The sequence below is a fragment of the Hakea prostrata genome, chromosome 7, assembly GCF_041222555.1.
Source record: "Hakea prostrata isolate BN-2017 chromosome 7, UWA_Hpros_2, whole genome shotgun sequence".
Taxonomy (NCBI): domain Eukaryota; kingdom Viridiplantae; phylum Streptophyta; class Magnoliopsida; order Proteales; family Proteaceae; genus Hakea; species Hakea prostrata.
In genome coordinates, this window is record NC_142606.1 from 22,470,887 (window position 1) to 22,493,386 (window position 22,500).

At 38.6% G+C, this 22,500-nt stretch overlaps 1 protein-coding gene across 1 annotated transcript in view; it reads left to right on the top strand.

Moving 5' to 3' along the window:
- The first annotated feature begins 1,587 nt into the window (after positions 1-1,587).
- ABCI13 (non-intrinsic ABC protein 11) overlaps positions 1,588-22,500 on the top strand; it is a 39,135-nt gene continuing 18,222 nt past the window's right edge. The window contains exons 1-3 of the mRNA XM_089162172.1: positions 1,588-2,216; positions 2,473-2,622; positions 8,107-8,202. Of these exons, the coding sequence (XP_089018298.1) occupies positions 2,019-2,216; positions 2,473-2,622; positions 8,107-8,202 (444 nt within the window). The 5' untranslated portion in view covers positions 1,588-2,018. The remainder of the gene's footprint in view (positions 2,217-2,472; positions 2,623-8,106; positions 8,203-22,500) is intronic.

Sequence of the window (22,500 nt, forward strand, 5' to 3'; positions counted from 1 at the left end):
AGAGCGACGTGCATTTTCCGACAAGATCAAATGGAGTTATTTCAAATGTCGTAACAAAGGAAAATAAAAATGAAACGGCTAATTGATTTAGAAGTATATAAAGATTGTAAATGGAAAAGAATCAAATAGAGAAAAAATTATAATAAAAGGTTTACTTATTTTTCAAATATATTGAATACTTAAGATTTTTTTATTAATATCAAACTTAATACTCAATTTGGATTTACCTTTTTTACGAATTTAATTATAATTACATTACTTTCCATTATTAGTAATCTCTCACCATGCTAAAACGGGCTCAAATACCTAAGAAAGAAAAAAGACTTACATAAAATTAATCAACTTTCAAATCATCTCCACCTATATGATTTTTCAAAAGATGACAAAAAACGACATGCATTTGCACAAGTGTATATAGCAAATTACATGGCACCCACTATATTTGGTGTTAGTAACCCCAACGAGATCTCACGTCACCTTCTCAGTTAATTCAGTTATGGAGACTGTTAGTTCTTGGCGATATTATCTGGGTCTTGGATTGGTGATTCTCATAAACCTGTTGAATCAAAACACAATTTTGATCTAACACTGGTTATATTTCATTGAAACCCTCACTGAATGTCTTCCACACCTTGGAATCACCCTTGATATTATATTTTCAATCATCTTCAATATCATCACGGCGGCGGCTACGAAGGATATTGAAAACCTAGAAAACAAATAGAGAATTTCCCAAAGATATCGGAGAGACAATCATGGATGATTGGTTATGATATGGACGAAATAGATCTTGATCCTGAAGACCTCAAAGGCTCATTTCCTCTCAAAAAGGTTCCAACCGGCGATGTGTTTGAAGCTTCAAGTGCTGGAGATGTGGAGAGACTTCGATACTTACTTGAATCAGAGGTAAATGTTAATGCCAGGGATCAATGGGATTCGGTTGCTCTATAAATGTGAGTTTGATTCAGAGAAAAATATAAAACTACTCTCTAAAAAAAAAAGAGAAACGGGAAGAAAATCAGAGTAAAACTGAATAGAGAAACGAGATGAAGAAAAAAGGGCAATCTGCTTCCAAGCGTGGACCTAGAAAATGTTAAGCTTCTTCACACAGAGCCTTCGGTTTCGAGAAAATGAATCGGAAACGACTCCGATGATTCTTATCCTATCATAAACTGGATGTGAAACTCCTAAAATATTTAAATTCCAGAGTGGGGAAACCTAGGCAGTTGGGCGATTTCTAAAGGATCTTTTGTTCTAAAAAATAAAAACATGTTGGATTGAATTACCAAAGGAAAAACGTGTTGGATTGACCGAAGGCAATAAATGAAATATTCTTGATTATTTTTTTTTTTTTTGGGATAATGAGGTTCATCTGGATCAGCTTCGTCCCTAGTGCGAGGGGATTACTTTCTATGTGAGAGCGTTGATCTTTGCCAACTGAGCCACCCATCGGGTTAGCTCACATTATGTGCGAGGGGATTCTAACTCTGACTTCCTATGTGAAAGGATTGGTCTTTGCCAACTGAGCCACCTGTCGGATTAGCTCACATTATGCTCGGATTTATAAGAGTAGAAGTTGGTAGGCTCTTATATTGATCTTTGGATCAGAATCATATTCTTTGAAGAACCATAAGTCTTGAATCTTCGTCTCAATCGCGTTCGCGCTCGTGTATCCCGGTCAGTTTCATTTCCCAGAATAAAACCCCAATAAGCATCAGAATCAGCATCGGTGTTAGATTTTCAGGACAAAGAGACCGAAGAACAGAGCTGAACATTTCAATATTCTAATGGGGTGTTTAATTTAAGCCTTCCACCAATTCAGAGAGGGAGAGATTCATTGTTGCGTCCTGCACGGATTATTGAAATCTGGAAGTTGAAAGTCGTCTTCCTGTTCCTGTTTTTTAATGGAGGAACAAGATTTTCACCCTCCCCGTCGAGATTCGGTGAATTCGATACTTTTCTTATAAAAAGGATTTGGGATTGCTTCCACATCCATCTTATGATAACAGAGCTTTAGAATGTCGAGAAACATCGTATCTTCTGCGAATTCGTCCTTTCTACCTTTAAATCATTCCGGGGTATCCTCTCGTTCCGCTAGATTCTTCGTTCCTAGCAGAAAGAGTTTGGGTTATTGTTCTGGGGATAGAAAGATCGTTTGTGCTTGTACTGCGCCTCCAAGGAATTGGCCTGATGGTTTTTCTGCAGTCAGCTTTAATGTAAGTTCATTAACCCAACTTTCTCCAGCAACTACCTTTTTCTATCGGCATAAAAAAAAAAATTATTTTTTGATCTTTCATTTCTTGGATTTCTTCTTCACAGATTTTGCACTACTCACGGTTATCTTTCTTGATAGGGGTTTTTAATTTTAGTTTTAATTGCTAACTAGATTGATATTGAAGTGGTTTTGGAGTTGTAGTTATTCACTTTGAAAGCCTATATATAATGGCGTTGTTGATTGCTTTGTCTTAATAGGATTCATCTCGGGAGGGTAAGGATCCATCCAGCATGGAGAAATTGAGTGCGTCTAGAGACGTTGAGGATGGCTCTGGTGTCCTTATTGAATGTAGGGATGTTTACAAGTCATTTGGGGAGAAGCATATCTTGAATGGCGTCAGCTTTAAGGTGAATGTTGTGAACTTTTTAGTTTTGTTTGTCTTTTTTTGGTCTATTCTTTGCAGTTGCCGAGTTTGGTAGAATTCTTTTACATTATTGAAGTTTATGTAAGTTTCTTCTTCATTAAACTGATATCCTGTGTTCATCCGTTACAATTGGAAGTTGGAATATCATAGCCATAAGTATGTATGTACACATAACTTATGATGACTTTAGGGTTGGGTATAGACGGATGCAATTCTATCAATGCGGTTGGTACTCCTGTAGTACTCACAAATTGACATCCCTATGTATTGTGGAACTTGGAGGTGTGGGTATCTATTTTTCAGTTTTTGGAGTGGGACGCCTATTTTCTGGGCTCAATCTTAAATAAAGAAGTTTTGTAGAGCATATGTTTCACAAAGAATTAAAATGGGTAGGATGAAGTGGAGAAATGCATCCAAAATATTGTGTGATTGGTATATTCCTTTAAAACTTAAAGAAAAATTTGTATGACTGTCATATGATTGGTTATGATGAATGGTATGGAAAGTTGGGCAGTTTGGACCATTATATAGAAATTCAGTGTCTCGAAAATGAAAATGTTGAGATGGATTAAAAGGCAGATCTACGAAGGATAAAGGAATCATTAGATCAGAACTGATATGGGTCAACCTTGATATATGATAAGCTATGAAAAAGTCGATTGAGGTGGCATGGTCATGTTCTCTAGCAAGCAGCCGTAATTTGATTAAGATTAAAGGAACTAAGAACCATAGGCATACCGAGAATGACTTCAGCAGAAATGGTGGGGAACAACATGTATACTTTAGGTCTTGTATCAGATATGCCCTTAATTAGAGTTGATTGGAGGGCTAGGATCCATGATGTTACCCCCATTTATTTGGTATAAGGCTGAGTTGTTGATTATGTTATTGCTGTACCCGTGTCAGTTCATAAATTGTTTGAGCATTTTACTTTGACATCAACCATAACCTTATCTAAACTAAATAGGTTTGAACACATAGACCCTGTTGAGATGAAGACAATAGGAAACATACAAGGAATAAAGATGATAAAAGTGAAAATGAAAATAGACAAAGAAGTCAAAGTAGCAGCCTAGGAACATTTCTGTATAAGGGTCAGTTGTACAGGTCATTGTCCTCCTACTTATCCTCGTCATATTGTGATTCAGCCTTATCACATGGATTCTTTCTTACGACTTCTCCGATAGTCATTTCAGGCTTGACCCTACTAATGTTAGATCCATCTAACTAATTGTCAAATTTTCACTCTTCCTATTGGTGCATGTACAGGTCTTCCTTGGACATAACCATATAACCTAAAACGGTTTTCACAGGGCTTGTCGTGGATGGGTGCAAATCCCAATTTTGTCTTACCACTCATCATTCTCAACATGGTTATCTAGGCAATGAGATAACCTGATGTAGCCTCAATTGAATGAGGGCTAGTTAACTAAGATCTTTCAAGAGAACCAACTCATATTGGGTGGATAGGCTTGGTTTCAAGGGAAAAGGTTAGGTTTAAAAAGGTATCGATGATACTTAGCCCATGGCAGTTATGGTGTAATTTCCTTGAGATAGGGAATTGAAGTTTAGAGGTGTTAGAATGGGCTGAATCTGGGAGGGATTGTAGATAATGATATAGGGATATGATCCCCCAAGTTAAGGTATGGATTGTAAATTGGAAAATATGGTGTTTCTTGTTTTTTAGGTTTTAGGGAGTAAACAAAATTAAGAAAAATATTTATGTCTTAAAGTTGGATGGGTTTGAAGGGTGGGCCTTGGCGTAGTTGTCAGTGGATTGCAGTGGTAACTTGAGGTTAAGGCATTGAAACAGCTTTTCAGCAAAAGTTACTGGGGTAAGACTGCATAGGATTGCACCCCGGATCTTCTTGTGCAGAAGCCTTTAGCACCTGGGTATGCCCTGATATTTAGGTTGAACCCAGGGCCTGGGTCAGTCTTCAGGATTCTCTCAAGTGAACCAGCAGTAAAAAGAGGGTTAAAAACCCTGCTTTTCTAGGTCAACTCTTGGTGAACAGCAGCTATTTAGGGCTTGTAACCCTGCTGGTCAAGTCTGAAATTCCAGGACAGCAACTTAAACTTTGGTCTATATTCTATAGTCACAGTAGGTCAATTAGGGTTATATTCCTTGCTGCCCAGGGCTGAATTTCAATAGCAGTAGCTGAATCACACTCAAAACCCTGGAAAACCCTGTAACTATGTCCAGGCTTGACTTCCTAACCTTAGGAACTGATGGGAGAGGCTTAGGGTTAGTGTAATATTCCGCCAAGGGAAAAATTATTGGCTTTAATTCTGTTTTCTTGTTTTTCTGTAATTTCAGAATTGATCCTAAGAGTTAGGGTTTAGAAAATAGGTCTCCTAGTTGGTTTAGGACTCCTAAGGTGTTGGATAGGGTTAGGGTTTGGAGAGAAGGTAGAAAAGGTGTAGGGGAAGGTAATCCTAAAAGGGTTTGGGGTTTGGTTGAGGATTTAGAGAGATATTAGAGTTTATGCGAAATTAGGGTTTAGATTTTTAGAGGAAGAAGATGAGGTGCAGGAAATTTCTGCAACTAAGAGGGACGAGGCTGTGTTGGTTTTAGAAGTAGGGAAAGAGAGAGGAGGGGAAAACATCCTCTGCTGTGCACAACAATGCACATTTATACCATATAGGTGGCTGAGAAAGCAAATAAGTTAGAAGGTTAGTTGGCACATTTATGTCAGCCTTTTATTTGGCATAAAAAGTGCACTGCACAGCAGATGATTTTTTTCCGATCCTAGGGAGGGTTAATAGGGGGAAGGGCAGTTTCTAGGGTTTTAAGTAGGGGAAGGGGGATGGGCTACAGGGCAGTTTCCAGGGTTTTAAGTATTGGAAAGGGAGATGTTACTGGGCAGTTTCTAGGGTTTTGAGTAGGGGAAGGGGTGTGCTGCCATAGGGAAGGAGAAGGGGAAGGGATGAATTTTCAGAGGGGTTAGGGAGGGGTATTAGGGTTGGGAAGGGGTAGGGAATGGGCTTTACTTAATGGGGTAGAAGATCCTCCAAACTGGTTCTGAGTTTGATGAACTCTCTGACTGCTGTAAGCTTGAAGAAGATAAAGAAGAACTTGAAAATTGCAGAATTTGCAGAAAACTCATATTCCTCAAAAAACCCCAGGTTGTGGGCTTTGTTCTCCGTGACTCCAAGTCTGATTTTCTATTCAATATTCAAAAACTGATAATACTACAATTAGGTGGGGGCTTTTTATAGCTTTACAATTGAGGGAAACCAACTAAGACTCAACTTAGGAAACCTACTTGGACTCAACTTAGGGAATCCAGCTACAACTCAACAATATTAAAAGGGACTTCCAGACAACTAGGGAAGGAATTTTCTAGAGAACTTCTGAACAAAAATAACTTGTAAAATAAATGACCAACTTCTGGAAGGAATCCTACTTGAGGATTGGATCCCAACTAAGATTCCTACTTAGACAAGGACTCTTTGATAACTTGATCAAAAGAAAACCAAAATAAAAATAAAATAAAATTACATAGACTTCCTTTTAGCATTCTGTACCTAACCTGCCGGGGCTCCAGAAGAGGGGGTTAAATGACCAAAATACCCTGCCCAGATTTGGCCAGCACTAGGTGCTGCATGGTCTGGGGGCTGTTTTGGGCTCAAAATTTGAAGTGGCCTATGGGTAACAATCCTGGTTACCATAGTTGTCAAGGTGACACCTAGGCGTCTTGGCCCTTTTTTGGTCAAGGCAACCTAGTGTCGCCTTGTTGCCTAGGCAACACCTTATCGCCTTGACAACTATGCTGGTTACATCGTCTCCTTTTTGGAATTTATTTTTTAATTATTTTATTGGATTCTAATATGAGGTATTTGCCGATGTACAAGTTAATGGAATACAAAATATAAAACCACTTACTTAACCATTATATACTTTTCTTAACTGCCCAACAATTAGTCCCGTAATTGAGAGCATGTCTTACTGGCCCTCTACAAGTGGCATGTGGAATATCTCGCTTTGAGGCTTCAAATGGTCATACATACTGAACAGAGAAAAATAAGACAAACTGAGCTCTAATGCCATCAGATATTTTGTTGGAAGATGCACCATTGTTAGAGCTGGAGGTGGTAGTTAGGGTTAAAGAAGAAGAGAGGAAGTTTTGGATATTGCAGTTTCTTGTTCAAAAGATCATGGAAAATTTGAGAATTTCGGTTGAAATCTAGGAAATTTTGATAATTATGTTGGTTCTCACTACAAGAGACGTGTTGAAGTGGTTTTTGTGGATGACTTCTCCTCCCCAACCCACAAGCTGGACATGCTACCAGTGGCATCATATGTCTTGTATACAATTGATCAACGGGTTACTTCACAGTTTGGTGATCCATATCCGAGGATGGGTCCTTAAAGAACAATGGATGTTGGTTCTATCAGACTTTTACTACATACTAAACAATTATACTTGGATTGCAGGCGTGTGTGGTTCGATTATGTCCTTGAAAATTATGCACTTAAATATTATGCATCATTGGCGATATGTACTAATGGTTTGCCTCGCTTGTTTAGTTATTTTAATTGTTTACTAATTATGTTCTTTAGTACTTAAACAAGGAGTAAATGTATAATTAGACATGGGGATTCAACCATATACTGCCAATGAAGGGTGCATATCCTGAAAACATCAATATAGGTGACTATTTTTGAACGCCATAATTTAAAAGTGTTAATATAACCTAAAATAGGGTTTCCATGAAATTTCAAGAGTATTTATCAAGTGTTCCATTAAGCGCCTAGGCGATGCCTTGGTTCTTATCCTCCCGGGGATGCCTTCACACTTAAACACCATGAATCCTTTCAAGCCCCAATTTCGCCTACTACCCAGTGAAATGACCTAATGAAACTTGGCATGAATTACCACATTTCAGCAAAATCTTGCTGAAATTTTGATTTTGCAGATATTTCAGTCTGATAGAACATCAAAATGAAATGAAATTTTAAGCCTTGGGTACTTGAACCAATAGAATGAAGCAAATAGAATAATTTTATGAGATAGACTATATAATAAAAAATTTCACCAAAAAAAGGGCCCGTCCATTGTACTAGGCATCCTAAGGCATCCTAGGCGAGGCCTGGAGCACACCTGGACACCTGCTTTACTACATTAACAGCAGGTGTTTGCACTCTCCTAAAAAACCAGTTCGACTCCTAGGATAGTGTAGGTCAAGCAATAATGACTTAGAATGGATGTTAAACTTGGTTTATGGAAACCTATTATAGTTTAATGATGCATATTCATCAACTTCTTGAGGTTGAACTGTTGAAGTAGCAGTTTTGCTTGATAGTAATTTTATGAAGCCAATTCTTTTCTTTGTCTATTTGTTTACAGATTTCACTTCAACTTTGTTATTTTTTTTCCCATATATATATATATTGGATATTCATGCAGACATTTTTATTTATTTCAAATCAAATTACATCTAACTGTAGTTACTGTATACACAGATTAGACATGGAGAAGCTGTTGGAATAATTGGACCTTCAGGCACTGGGAAGTCTACAGTACTGAAGATTATGGCAGGTCTTCTTGCTCCAGACGAGGTACTTAATCTCTCTCTCTCTCTCTCTCTCTCTCTCTCTCTCGTGGTTGTTGAGGGTTGAGGGTGGGGAGTACCATTCTGTGTATTCCTAGGAAAAAGAGAGATCTTGAAATGTAATAGAAAAAAAGGCTTCAGGAAAGGTTCTGCATTTCACCTGATCTTCAAAATTAGATTGTTCTAATTCAAATACATAATTTGATTCCTTATTAGAAATAAGATTCGAACTCAATTTTGAGACTATCATAAAATATGTGAGAATACTTTGGCCAAAGGGTCTGGAACATTCTTCAGTTCTGGGGTGCTTATTCCCCCCCCCCCCTTTCCTTATAGAAGAAAGTCTAGATTTACTATTAAACGGCTCCATACCAGGTGATCAATGAACACTAAATCAGATGGATCAAATTTATCCTTAGTTTTCCCCTTTTATGTGTTTATTTGAGTGGCCAAATGAAGTTGGCCTTTTAAGTTTAAACAAGTAACTTATTACCCAGATTCTGCAGACACTGTGAGTGGAATTGTTTTTTGATTTTTATTATTGGCTAAGATCAATTTTGCTAAATCAGAATGTTCGGCGTGTTTCTCTGTCTAAACGTGCCCAGATGGCAAAAATAAGCGAATGTCATCTCCCCAGCAGTGAGTCGTATTCAGATAGTCAGGGTCTTCGAAATGATGTGTTGTGGGCCCCCTTCCGTCAAGAGGTGGTTAGGGTTGGTTCTGTCGGTTTTGGTCATTCCATGTTTTAAGGTTTTGTCTATTTTGTTACAAATAGATGTTTTCTCATTTTGAGGGGGCCATAATGAATTTAGAGCTGTTTCTGTTCTCTTCATCTTTCTTTTGATGATAAACCAGCATTTTGGTGAACCATGCAAAATCCTTGTGTTGTTGATTTGTTTTCTTTTGTTTATTGTTTTTGTTGGTGTTGCTTTGCTAACAATTTTGATGCAAGAAAATAGAATATTTCTCCACATTTTGCAGTTTTGGTTGAGTTTTTGAACATACTTTTGGGGCATTCACCATTTCTAGCCTTAATCCTCAGAGGTTTGACATGAGGCAACTTACGGGTCCCCAGGCTTGTGTCCTGGTTCTATTTTCTTTTTTATTTCAGTCTTTCGTTTCCTTTTAGTTATATTTTGTTCTTATTTTTGTTTGGTTACTATTTTGAGACCTTCTGTTTTATAAAGCCTAGGCCTAGCTATAATATGTGTTGGATTCTATTAGGAGTCTAATAAGAGTTTGTATAGGAATTAAATTAGAGTTTGCATTCATGTAAACTTCTATTCCTTGTAATAGTCTACTTTCCACTTTATTATAAATAAAGGGCTTGAGATCATGGATCAATAAGCCATTCTGCCAAACATTGTATTTCAACATGGCATCAGAGCCTAAATTCGATTTGGGAAGCGACCTACCTTCTTCTTCTTCTGATTTTTTTTCAAACCCATCGCCAATCTTCAGTTCTAGGCAGTTTTTCAGTACCATCTTGGTCGCCAACTGAAACAGAAAAAAAAAAAAAAAAAAAAGAAAGAAGAAGACGATTCTGTTCCGTCTCGATTCAATGAATAAGAACAGAAAACAGAGGAAAGAAGAAGAGAAGAAGAAATCAGCAACTTCCGCTGCTTCTGCAACAACTTCGGCTGCTTCTGCAACAACTTCGGCTTCAGCTCCTACAATTTTTTCTGTTTGATTCTTCATCTGAAGCCTGCGATTCTGAAGCTTGGGACTTATATGTAAATTTGTATAAGTTCTGAGATTTATTTGCAAATTCCATTTTTTCAAGGACACATTTGTCATTACTGAAAAAAAAAAGAAAAAAAAAAAAGAGAGGTAGATCTGTTTGGGTTGTTTGGCTATTGCATTCTGCGACATTTCAGTTACTTCGAAAGGGTGAAGACTGAAGAACTGCAGATAATTTTGTCAACATGACAACTGTTGATGATCCAACACTAAATATGCCCCATCAGTTTTTACTAATTTTGAGGCAAGTTTTGGTTGGAAAAAGACTTGTATTCAACTGAGATAGTCATCATAGCCTAATATCCCTTTCCTGCTTTCTACTACCTGTTGTCTTCTATTATTATCCCTTATTTTCTTTATTTTATTATATTATTTGTTTATTTATTTTATGTTCTTTCATGTGTAAACAGGGGGGAAAAAGGAATAAAATTGAGTTATTCAATTTGCTCTTTCTTGTTGTTGATCCTGACTGTAATTGATCTCCGACTGGTTTCCCCAGGGTTTAGCTTGACTTTTGTATTTTTTTCCCATTGGGATCACAAGAAGTCAGACAACCTTCCTTCAAGGCTTCAATGTTAATAACACCACCTAGTTGGCTCTAATTCTTTTGATATCCTTCCTAAAATTGATTAACAGAAATACCTTTTCTTACACTTTTATTTGCTGATGATGATATGCCCACACTCTATATTTCTCCTCTCCTCTTCGTGTTGGGGTGCACTGTTCATCAATCATGTGGGCCCACAGTCCTCAGTGATTCTAAAATGGGTTTGACACCTGGGACCACATTAGTGTCCCTGCCTTTTGCTCGTCTTGGTTCACTCCAGAGATCGTGCATGGTGATGGAAGGATGCTCTGCCAATGTTATTGGTTGGGTGCAGCAGTCTGATCCGTACACATTTACTGTCTTATTAGGCAAATCAGGTTGTATCAAGGGGATTGCATGGAGTCATAACTACTTCTCTGACAACTCTCTGCTTTGGTATTGTAAGATGGTTATAGATTTCGTTTTCAATGTAGTTATTAATTTTTTCCAGACAAATCAGAATTTTTTTTGATAGTGTTTGTTCTATACAGAAACTTTGGCATATTGGCAAATAGAAAATATTTATGCAAAAAAGATCTCCATTGCCATCTGATCTAGGACACTAATACGTGTCTAAAACCTTTACTGTAGCAGCAGCAGTGCTATAGGATTGGGTAACTTGAGCATAATGGATTAGAAAAGGTATATTTCAACTTCATTTGTGCTTAGAACAACCTAGATTAGGTTTGATGAAAGTAACAAACTCCAATTTTTGGACCACTTTACAAGTTAGTGCAGGGTTTTGGCCAAGGTGAAATGATTATTATCAGGGGTGACTTGAACAGCCAAGTTGGAGCATTGTACAGGCTATGAAGGTATTCATGGAGGATTTTGGGTTGGGGAAGGAATGCCCCTCCGGGGGGGGGGGTTGAACCTTGATCCTAGACTTCATGTTAGGTTATGAAATATCCACTATGAATATTTTTTTTGGGAGAAAAGAAAGGAAAACTTAGTTATCTAAAAACATGGGATTGATACCAGTCAAATAGATGTCTTCCTAATTAGTAGGCCAAATAAATTTTGTGTTAGAATTGTATGAATATGCCCTGGGAAGTCTAGCCAACCAACATTGAGTGGTGGTCTTGGATAATGTGCCTTAGTGCATAGAAGCATAGGAAGAAGGGACATTCTTACCCTAAGATAATATGGTGGAGACTAAAGGGGGAGCTCCTAGGCACATTAACTAAAGGTTGTTAAGGTGGTAAGGCAACCAAAGCGATTGGGGCAGCTCTGCCTAGGTGGTTAAGCGACAAAGCGGCGCCTAGGCTGTAATAAGGCGACCAAAGCAGTTGGGTCAAAATTTTCAATACAATTACTTTTAAACTACTTTCTATAAGTTAAAAAAGAATTCAATAGTCAAATTCATCCAAAATAGAAAGCATTCAAGAATCATAATTATGGAAAATTATCCCAAAAAAAGAACACAAACATAAGTTCATTTCATAAAGCATTATAACAATGACTATGTACTAACAGGGCGAAAACGATAAATTAATATATCTCATTATTCCGATTTTCAAGTTATTGTCCATTAATGATTCATTGATTTTTGATGTTGTATATGGCTCATGCTTCACATTCTGTTGCCGAAACGAGGCTCGAGGAGGCCGCCCTGACAAGGGTGTGGGGGCAACGCCGCTGGAGCTTGTAGAGGTCCTACGTCACTTTGGGCCTCTTTGTTCCTTTGCAATTTGAGACTCGATTCCAAAATGACTAAGCTATTAAATTTATATATGGTTTTGTATAGGTGGCAATAAGATGCACAAGGTGTTAAAGCGGAAAAAAGAAGATGCATGTCAATTAAGCGGTTCAAAACAAAGCAGTTGAAAAACTGCTTTGCCGCCTAGGTGGACGCTTTGATAACACTGCATTAATTGCATGGTGGGAGATCTCGCGAGATCTCCGCGAGATATCTCGTTTTTTCAGATAGGCGAGACGAGATGGAGGTCGAGAGTAGAGAGTTGGGATATTTCGCTCAAGAGTTTGCCATATCTTGCCATATCTCACCCTGGAACTCTCAATTTTTGCATTTTTTGTGGATTTCGGCTGAATTTTCACTTACAACTACTCTTAGCACATCTACAATATCGAAGGAAGATCAATCATTCTCTATTTGTCTTATAACTTATGATTTAATGACTTATATAGAACTTCTAATGGTTGTACAATTTTATTATTCTATTCTTGAAAATTGAGATTGTGATACTCATATGGATGCAATTTTGATACCATTAAGGTTGCTTGATGCATTTGATACACTTGCTTTTCATTTATATGCCTTAAAGGTTCTATATTACATGTTGTATAACCTTGCATTCCCTAATCCTACAACATTTCGGTTTTACACTATGGGTAGACTTAGAAATCATACATAGGGTTGTTTTATGACAAATCCAAGGCCACTAATGTGTTCAAAATGTCTTTAATAGTCTAAATACCAAGTTTAAACCCAATTGGGACCCTAAAATCCATCGAGATGGGCCACCAAGTTGACACCAAAAAACTGAATATCTCGACCGAGATGGTCAAGATCTCAGTTTTTTAGGAGGCGAGATCTCGCTCGAGAGCGAGATCTTCTACCATGATTAATTGAAAGTATAGTCAAACAAGGAAAGTGGGACGCAGGAAGAGAAACCAATGTGTTGTGAAATGAGGTGGTGGTTTTTATTAAAGAGACTGCCAAACAAATTCTAGTGGAAGCGTAGGTAGGTGTCAAGCTTCTAGGGAGATTTGGTGGTGGGATGAGGAGTTCCAAGCAGCCATCAAGACCAAGAAGAGAGATTTAAATGGCGACAGACTGAAGAAATAGAAGGTTAAAAGAGGTATAATGAAGCCAATAACGAGGCTAAGAAGATGGTGGAGATGGTTAGCATAAGGAAATGTGGGGAGTTCTATTTTAATGCTGACACAAATAGAGGGAAAGAGCTATCTATAAAACAGCCAAATGAAGGAAAGTGAGAGTAGAGATTTTGACCAAGTGAGATGTATAAAAGGAGAAAGTGGAAGAGCAACTATAGATTTTGACCAAGAGAGATGCATAAAAGGAGAAAGTGGAAAAGCATTTTTTTTTTTATGAATAAATAAATATATTTTAAACAGGGAAGAGAAAAAGGATACAAACTTTAGGGGGAACTCGAGGAAGGGAGAAAAGAAGAACTAAGACCCCATAATACAACAATGAGCCTGTTCCTTGGGGAGTCAATAACTGAGGGGTGGGGGAGAGGGGAAATCCTAGCCGGAACATCAAATATGATGGCTTTCCAAATTGAATCTAGAGATTGGGATTTGGAAGTCCATCTCCTAAGATTGCGTTCCTACCAAAGGTGATGGACAGTGGCATGGAAGACTAGCCTACCTATACATCATAAAGGGAGGAACCAGAGAAATTTCTCAACACCTAGGGCTAATCTTGAGCAAAACCAAACGAACGCCTCGAATGAGGCCAAATGGTATCAAGGGCTTTTCTCTAAAGGGAACTAGAGAAAGGGCAAGAAAAGAAAAGGTGCTCAATGTCCTCTGAACCATTTCTTCTAAGGATGCAATTAGGGTTAGCTGGGATGTGCTGGCCTGTGAGAAAGGATTGGGTAGGAAGGGCGAGGTGGAGGGCTCTTCAAAGGGTTAGGGAGTGGCGAGGGATATGACCTTTGAACCAGACTAGAGGAGGCCAAGGGTGTTTGGGAGAGGGGGTGCGGAGAAGTTTCCAAGCAAAAGAAGAGGAGAAGGTTTTAGAAGGGGAAAGGAGCCAAATAGTGGTATCGGTTGGGGGGGGGGGCAAGAGCCATTAATGATGAAGGCAGACAAAGAGGTAGATTTTGAGATGCAGGTATCATAAACAATGCGAGGACCTAACAAAATGAAGAGAATACCCATCGGATGCCATGGATCTAACCAAAAGAAGATAGAGGAGCCATAAGAGATAGAGTAAGAGATAGCAGAGAGGGCCTTAGGTCTCAGGAGAAGGAGCTTTCTCTAGGCCCAAGAGGGTTGGATGGCATAGGGGTGATCCAGAAGGAGTCGGAGCGGAGAAGATTAGAGTAGACCTAGTGAACCCAAATGGAGTCTTGCTTGGAGGCAAATTTCCATATTAGCTTGAGGAGATTGGCCAAGGTCACATCATGGATCCGACAGATGCCCAGGCCTCCTTCGGAGGTTGGGCAGCAAATGGACAACCAAAAAATAGGGTGAAGGAAATATGAGGCTTCCCGGTCTTTCCGGAGGAAAGCTACAAAAAGGGACTCCATAGAATGGATGGTAGATTTTGGAATGGATAAGATTCCGGACCAGTAAAGATAGGACGATTGAAGAACAGAGCAGATGAGCACCACATGATCAACAAAAGAGAGAAGCTTACCCTTCCAGAGTTGTAGCTTCTTATGGATGTGATCCAACATGGGGGAGCAGTGGTGGCGGGTAAGCCTACCAGGGATGAGCAGAAGACTAAGGTAAACAACCGGTAAGGATCCGGGCTTAAACCTAGTAAGGAGAAGGAGAGAGTCACGCAAGTGGTCTAAGATGCCAGAGAGTAAGAGAGTGGACATGTCAAGATTGGCCCTAAGACTGCAAAGGGATTTAAAAAGGGAGAGGGTTGAGAGGATGGAGGAGATAGACGAATGATCAGCTTTGGAGAAGATCACGAGGTCATCCGCAAAGGCGAGATGGGTGAGGTTAAGGGATTTACATTTGGAAATCGGGGACATAGTTGTCACGGCGATGAGGTGATGCGAGGCGGTTTTAGCTAGTTGGGGCGATGAGTCGACGAGGCGCCCTCTGAGGCGCTTTTGAGGTGGTCGAGGTGTTTTAGTGTACATCTCATACACTAATTCATTATAAACATATCTTATATATAATAAAAAAACTAATATTAGCCATTTAGCCTACCTCAAGTCATCCAACATACTACAAATCACATATAGTAGGTCCTAAATAAATTTCAAGTATCATACTATCATTAACAAGAATCAAGATACGATAAAATGTAACTAAATAGTAAACACATAGATGCATGAGCAAAACAAATAAACACTAGACAACATACCTTCATTAAATGTCACCAACACTAGCACCACCTACAACTCCATGGCTCCACCTCCACCAACACCTACAACTCCACCTCTTCTACATTGTTGAGCTGTAGCCAAATATCCTCACAAGTAAAAGAAGAAAATGAAACAAAGCATATTATATCTAAATAGAAAGTTTTAAATATTTAAGCAAACAGTCCCACTTATATCCAAAATCTAAAGTCCAAATCCCAAATATACCAACACACCCATATCCAAAATTCCCAATAAAAATCCACAATCCATATCCAAAATTCCCAATAGAAAAGTATAAGTCAGCTAGTCATAATCATCATTAAGTAAATTGGTAGCAAGTGGGAGATCTTCTCGAACTTCTTGTTGCTCGAAAGAGGTAGACCTCAAACCAAAATCATCTGCAATGTTCTCATCATCATGCAAATCTTCCTCTTCTTCCATTTCTCCATCAGACTCAGAGTCATGTTCCTCTTCCTCAACCACCCTCTCCAAAGACCTGCGACGTGAGTAACATATATTAACTCCACCAGATGTTGATCCACTTGGTTGACATCTCCTTGGTCTATTTTGGCCCTCAAGTAATGAAGATGCCCCTATAGCTCTATTAACAGTGCTCCAAGTAAGATCACCCTCTGGATGGACTAAATCATCAGACTGATTAACCATCCACTCACTGCTCCAGTCAAGCTCATCAAGGAGTAGTGGATCATAATTTCTAATCTTTAATCGCCTTTCATCGAACCTTTCTTGAAGACGGCGATTGTACTGAACAAAAGCTAGATCATTCAACCTTTCACGTTCCAGCCTATTCCTTTTCTTGGTGTGAATCTGAATTCATAAGCAATTGAAAAGAATCCCAAGTCATTCTTCTAAATCTAAATTTAAAAGTGTTTTAAATACTTACAAACTCAAATGTGCTCCAATTCTGTTCACAACCAGAGGAAGAACAACAAAGGCCTAGTATCCTCCGTGCAATCTTTGTAAGCTCAAAAGCAATTCCTCCATGTGTATCCCACCATGTAACTATAGTATTAAAAAAAAAAAAAAAAAAGATTAACATAATAGGTAGAGTTACAAACCAAATAAGTATAACTAAAAATAAAATATACAAGTAAAAACTTACAAGGACTCATAGTTGTATGCTGTCTGATAGCCATAGCTGTGGAGAAAGGACCTCTAGCTTCCTTGTAGTCATTTACCCAGGACAATATCTTATCTTGTTGATGTGCATCAGACACTAGTCTTCCAACAATTTCATTGAAAGAAGTTTGGAGAGAAGTGATCAACTCATAATCATCTTCATCATCTAAATTGTAGAACTTCCCAGGATTCAAAAAATAAGGCTGCACCATATAGAGGTCTCTCCATCTGACACTCCCATCGCCTATCAATGATTTGTATGACTTTCTTCCAGAGTCGTTCTTTGCCTCCAAAATTGTCCTTTATTCTTTTCTTAGCCTCTTGCATGGCTACAAACACTTCAGGCAATGCGGGTCTTTCATCAGCATCCACAATCCTCAATACAATCATAAGAGGTTGTGATGCTCTAATACAATCCTCCACACCATGCCAAAATGCTGTAGAAAAAGTTGTTTCAGCTACTTTCTTCCCTGCTTCTGTCTTGGACAAATTGGAATTTGTCCACTTTTCAGAAATGACTAAGTGCCTTAAATCATCCTTGTGTTTCAATAAGCTTTGCAATGTCAAGAATGAAGTGGCAAACCTAGTCACTGCAGCCCTCACAAGATCTCTGCCATTTGTCTTTTGTCTCAAGGCCTCTAGCAATCTTGTGTGCCTATAAATGAAAGTGGTAATTCTCTTCCCTTGAATTATCACTTTCTTATATTGTTTCAAATTCCCAATGTCCTCTAGCATCAAATCAAGACAATGGGCTGCACAAGGAGTCCAATATAATCTAGTCATCTTCTCCATTAATAATGCCCCTGCTGCTTTGTAATTTGAGGTATTATTAGTCACCACTTTAAGTACATGCTCTTCCCCAATTTCTTCAACTTTGCTATCCAATAACTGAAAGAGCATGTTTGCATCTTGCACCTGGCTAGATGCATCCACAGAACCAAGGTAGAATGTTCCCTCTGGAGAATTGACAAGAAAATTAATGAGATGCCTACCCTTTTTGTCAGTCCACCCATCAGACATGAGTGTGCATCCATACTTCCTCCAATACTTTTCATACCTTTTCCTCATCTCCATTGTTCTTTCTTTTGCACTCTTCAACAAAGGCACCCTGACTTCATGGTAACTCGGGGGCTTATACCCAGAACCATATTGTGCAATAGACTCGACCATCACCTCAAAGCTTTTAGCTTTAACTGCATTGAATGGAATGCCACACTGATACATCCAATTAGCAATGTGGTTATCCACTCGCTTCTTTTCTTCAGGAGATCTCATTCTATTCAAGATGGTTGTTTGAGTAGCACCCTTAGCCCTCATTTCTTCAACAAGTTCTTCGAGTGTGTCTAACATGCATATCCATGGGACCCCGTACTGGTGCCTTATTAAGGGCACTTTTCAGTCTCTTTGATGCAGTCCCAGAGCTTGGTATCTTGGAGCACACCTCAACTTCAGACCCTACACTAGGTAATGTACTTCCTCCACTAGAGGGCCTAGAGGCAGGAATAGGATGTTCTTCTCCAATTTGAATGTCGTCATACACATTATCCAAATCAGTAACAACAACCCTCTTTTTATTTTTCACCAACATTGCATTCATCTCTTGGGTAATTGCTGCAGTGGTCTTGGTGCACTTCACAACATCCCCATATCCACCCACTAGATGTTGCTTCAATCTTTTAATTCATCCTTTAAAGTTTTTGTTGCACAAACTGCATATGACTGTATTCCTATCAGCAACATTTGGCCAATACCTATATTTCCACCCTGGGTCATTTGACTTGGCCTTTCTCTTTGGGTCTTTTGAGGGATCATAGGCTTCACTCCCACTAGGAATAGGCTGACTAGAAGCAGCCTCTTGATTATCACTTGAGGGCCTTGAGGTCATTTTAAATAACTAGTGAATATCTACAATAAAAAACATAAAACATACACATATAATCGGCCAAAATTAAAAACAATAATAAAGTTGATAATGATACCGTATAATTTTAATTTTGCACCATACCTCACCACAATAAAAATCCTATGCATTCATCTATCATCTCACTTCATGATAAATTGATAATCAAGCTTCTATTTTGAAAAATCAGAAAATATAAGATGAATATGATGACCAAAAAAAGAAAAGAAAAGAAAAGAAAAAAAAACTAAAAAAGAGAAATGAGCAAACCCAAAAATACCCCTCCTGATATTCACTAGATATAGTTCTAATATCCAGAATAGTGCTTGACGTATATACACTTAAGCCCCATCCATTCACTTAAGTTCCCTTGAATTTTAAACTCTATAGTACCTTAATCAACATTATATCAGTTTAAGGAGACTTTGGACATTTCCTTGTTGCATCCAGCATAACATGATGAAGTTACCAAAGAAAAGAATAACCTCAAACCAGTTAAGTTAGGAGCAGAAGATTAATCTACATCACACCATAGTCCTGTAATAAACAAAATTTGACACCATGAGACCATAGATTGGGCTTAGTGTCTGGCATATAAAATTTTATCAGACTCCCCCAACCCCAGAAAATTTTTAACTGTTACCATTTCCTTCGGAAGCTAGGAGCCATTCACATGTTTGAACCATAGAAACCAAGACATATTACCAAAAGGGTTTGAAGATCTAACGAGGTTTACAGTCACAGATTCACAATTTCACACTCAAAATTCATGCTTGGGAACAAATTGCAGGAAAAAAAAAAGAGGCAACACACAGTGATAATATATTCATACACCAAGCAGTATATCAAGAATGCAACAACCAAACCAGAAAAAAAGGAAAAAAAAGCAAGTTGTAACAATCGCAGGAAAAAATAAAAATCCGGTGACATACCGTCGCCTGAGATGGTGACCGACGCCTCTGCAACTTGGTCACTGCAACTACGGTGGCCTATGAGGGGGAAAAAAAAGAAGAAGCAGAAGTAAGAGAGTAGCATGAAAATTGCAGAAGTCGATCAATTAATTAAAATTTGGACTGAAAAAGAGGGTGCAGTACCCTATTTGTTATGCCCCGTGTCTTTTTATATTATTATGTTATTATCGTGTGTGAATGTGTCAGTCTTTAAGATTATTAACGGATTCGATAATTGATTTGACGGTTTAATTAAATGACGGTTTAATTAAATGATTTGAGTATAGTTAAATGATAGTTTAAATGAGGCTAGATCCAATTGATATTGGGTCGAGGTCAGACATCGTTTGTGGGTCCCACAACAGTGGAATTAGACTGAACCGAAAGCGAGGAAATGATCAGCGTAAATTTCTGGACCTAGAGGTATGAATATTAGCACCTGAAAGTGGGCCCTGCATAAGATATTACAGCGGGCCCACAAGCCCATAATAAAGCCCATTAGCCATTTAATATTTATATATGTATTAGTTTGAAGAACTCTCTAAGTATGCACCTCACATGGTAAGTCCTGAAGAAATGAAGGCTCGACAGTTTGAGCGAGGGCTTAGGGCTGATATCCAGAGATCAGTAGGTGTTCTTCAGTTGAAGACATATACGGATGTGGTGCATCGATCCCAAATATATGAAAGCATTGAGAAGGCTGAGGGACAAGATAGAGAGGAAAAGAAAGGAAATGATCGGAGGCCTTTCAAATTTGGAGGATTTAGAAATAAATTTGTGACAGGTCAAGGGAGAAAGCCTCAAAGTAAACAACCACAAGAAAGGAAAATTTGTCCTAAGTGTGGAAGGAAACATTGGGGGAGGTGTCTTTCTGGCACGTCTGCTTGCTACAGGTGTGGTGAGGAAGGCCATTTAGCTAGAGAATGCCCCACTTGGAGAGAGCAGCCAGAGCGAGGACAAAAAGGGAATTTTGGAGTCCAAGGATTTAGAAAGGGAAAGGAAATTGAAGATTCTCAGAGGGCGAAACACCCTGGACGGCTTTTTACTATGACCCGGAAGCAGGCTGAGGATTCTCAGACGGTAGTTGCAGGTAAGATGTTTATGCTATTAATTTATTTAATAATGTTTATATTTAATGAAGTGAAATATTATATGGATTAATAGCTGAAATGCTTGCTTTGTTGTTTTGATATGCTATGTTGGTTTAATGTGATACCAGGAATGTTTAAAATTGCTGATGAGATTGCATATACCCTCTTTGATTCTGGTTCTACCCACTCATTTATATCACATGATTTTGCTTTGAAACTGAGGCTGAAACTTCAACCGATGGACTATGTGTTACATGTAGCTACACCCTCTGGTAGTGTGATGGAAGCAATTGAAATGGTTGAATCATGTGAACTTGACTATGAGGGAAGAAAGTTGAGGGCTGATTTAATAGTCATAAATTTGAAGGATTTTGATGTGATTCTTGGAATGGACTGGCTAGTTGCAAATCATGCCAGTGTTTTATGTTATGAGAGAATGGTGACACTAAGACCTGTAGGGGAACCTGAGATCCAATTCTCAGGATTGAAAATAAAGTCTGCCCCAACAAGAATGATCTCAGCTATTCAAGCCAAGAGATTGCTCAGACAGGGATGCCAAGGATATTTAGCTTCGGTACAAGATTTGGAGGTAATTGGGACGGCTTTACATGAAGTACCAGTGGTGAAAGAATTTCCTGATGTCTTCCCAGAAGACTTATCAGGGTTACCACCAGAAAGAGAAGTGGAATTTGCTATCGAGCTTATCCCTGGCACAGGTCCGATTTCTAAAGCCCCATATAGAATGGCTCCAAAAGAACTGAAAGAATTGAAAGAACAATTGCAAGAATTGTTGGATAAGGGATTCATACGTCCTAGTGTATCCCCTTGGGGAGCCCCAGTCCTATTTGTGAAGAAAAAGGATGGGACGTTGAGGATGTGCATTGATTATAGAGAATTGAATAAAGTGTGAATTTTGGCTTGACAAGGTTGTGTTCTTAGGACATGTGATTTCTGCTGAAGGTATTATGGTAGATCCCAGCAAAGTCCAGGCTGTAATGGATTGGACCAGACCAACTAATGTGACTGAAATAAGGAGTTTTCTGGGATTAGCTGGTTATTATAGGAGATTCATTGAAGGATTCTCTAAAATTGCAATGCCATTGACTCGACTCACTAGAAAAGGAGTCAGATTTGCTTGGGTGGATGAATGTGAGCAGAGTTTCCAAGAACTAAAGCGGAGATTGATAACTGGCACTGTCTTAAGTTTACCATCTGGAACTGGAGGATTTGTTGTATATAGTGATGCATCAAGAAATGGATTGGGTTGTGTGCTTATGCAACATGGAAAGGTTATCGCATATGCATCAAGACAATTGAAGCCCCATGAACAAAACTACCCAACTCATGATCTGGAATTGGCAGCAGTTATCTTCGCATTGAAAATATGGAGACACTACTTGTATGGAGAAAAATGTGAGATATACACTGACCACAAGAGTCTCAAGTACATCTTCACCCAAAAAGAATTGAATTTGAGACAGAGAAGATGGTTAGAATTATTGAAAGATTATGATTGCAATATTAACTACCACCCTGGCAAAGCAAATGTGGTGGCTGATGCTTTAAGTAGGAAGTCACAAGGATACTCTGCAGCCCTAATAACGAGTCAGCCTCATCTGATAGAAGATGCAAGGAAGATGGAAATTGAGGTTATACTTGGAGGTAAAGTTACAGCATTGGTTGCAAACTTGATTGTGAAACCTTCCATTCTTGATCAGATTAAAGAAAAACAAAAAGATGATACTTTTCTACAAAAGGTTAAGGGAAGAATGAATAAGGAAAAGTTGACAGATTTTAATGTTGATGCAGCTGGAATCATTAGATATAAATCTAGGTTGTGTGTGCCTCAAGATGAAGAGTTG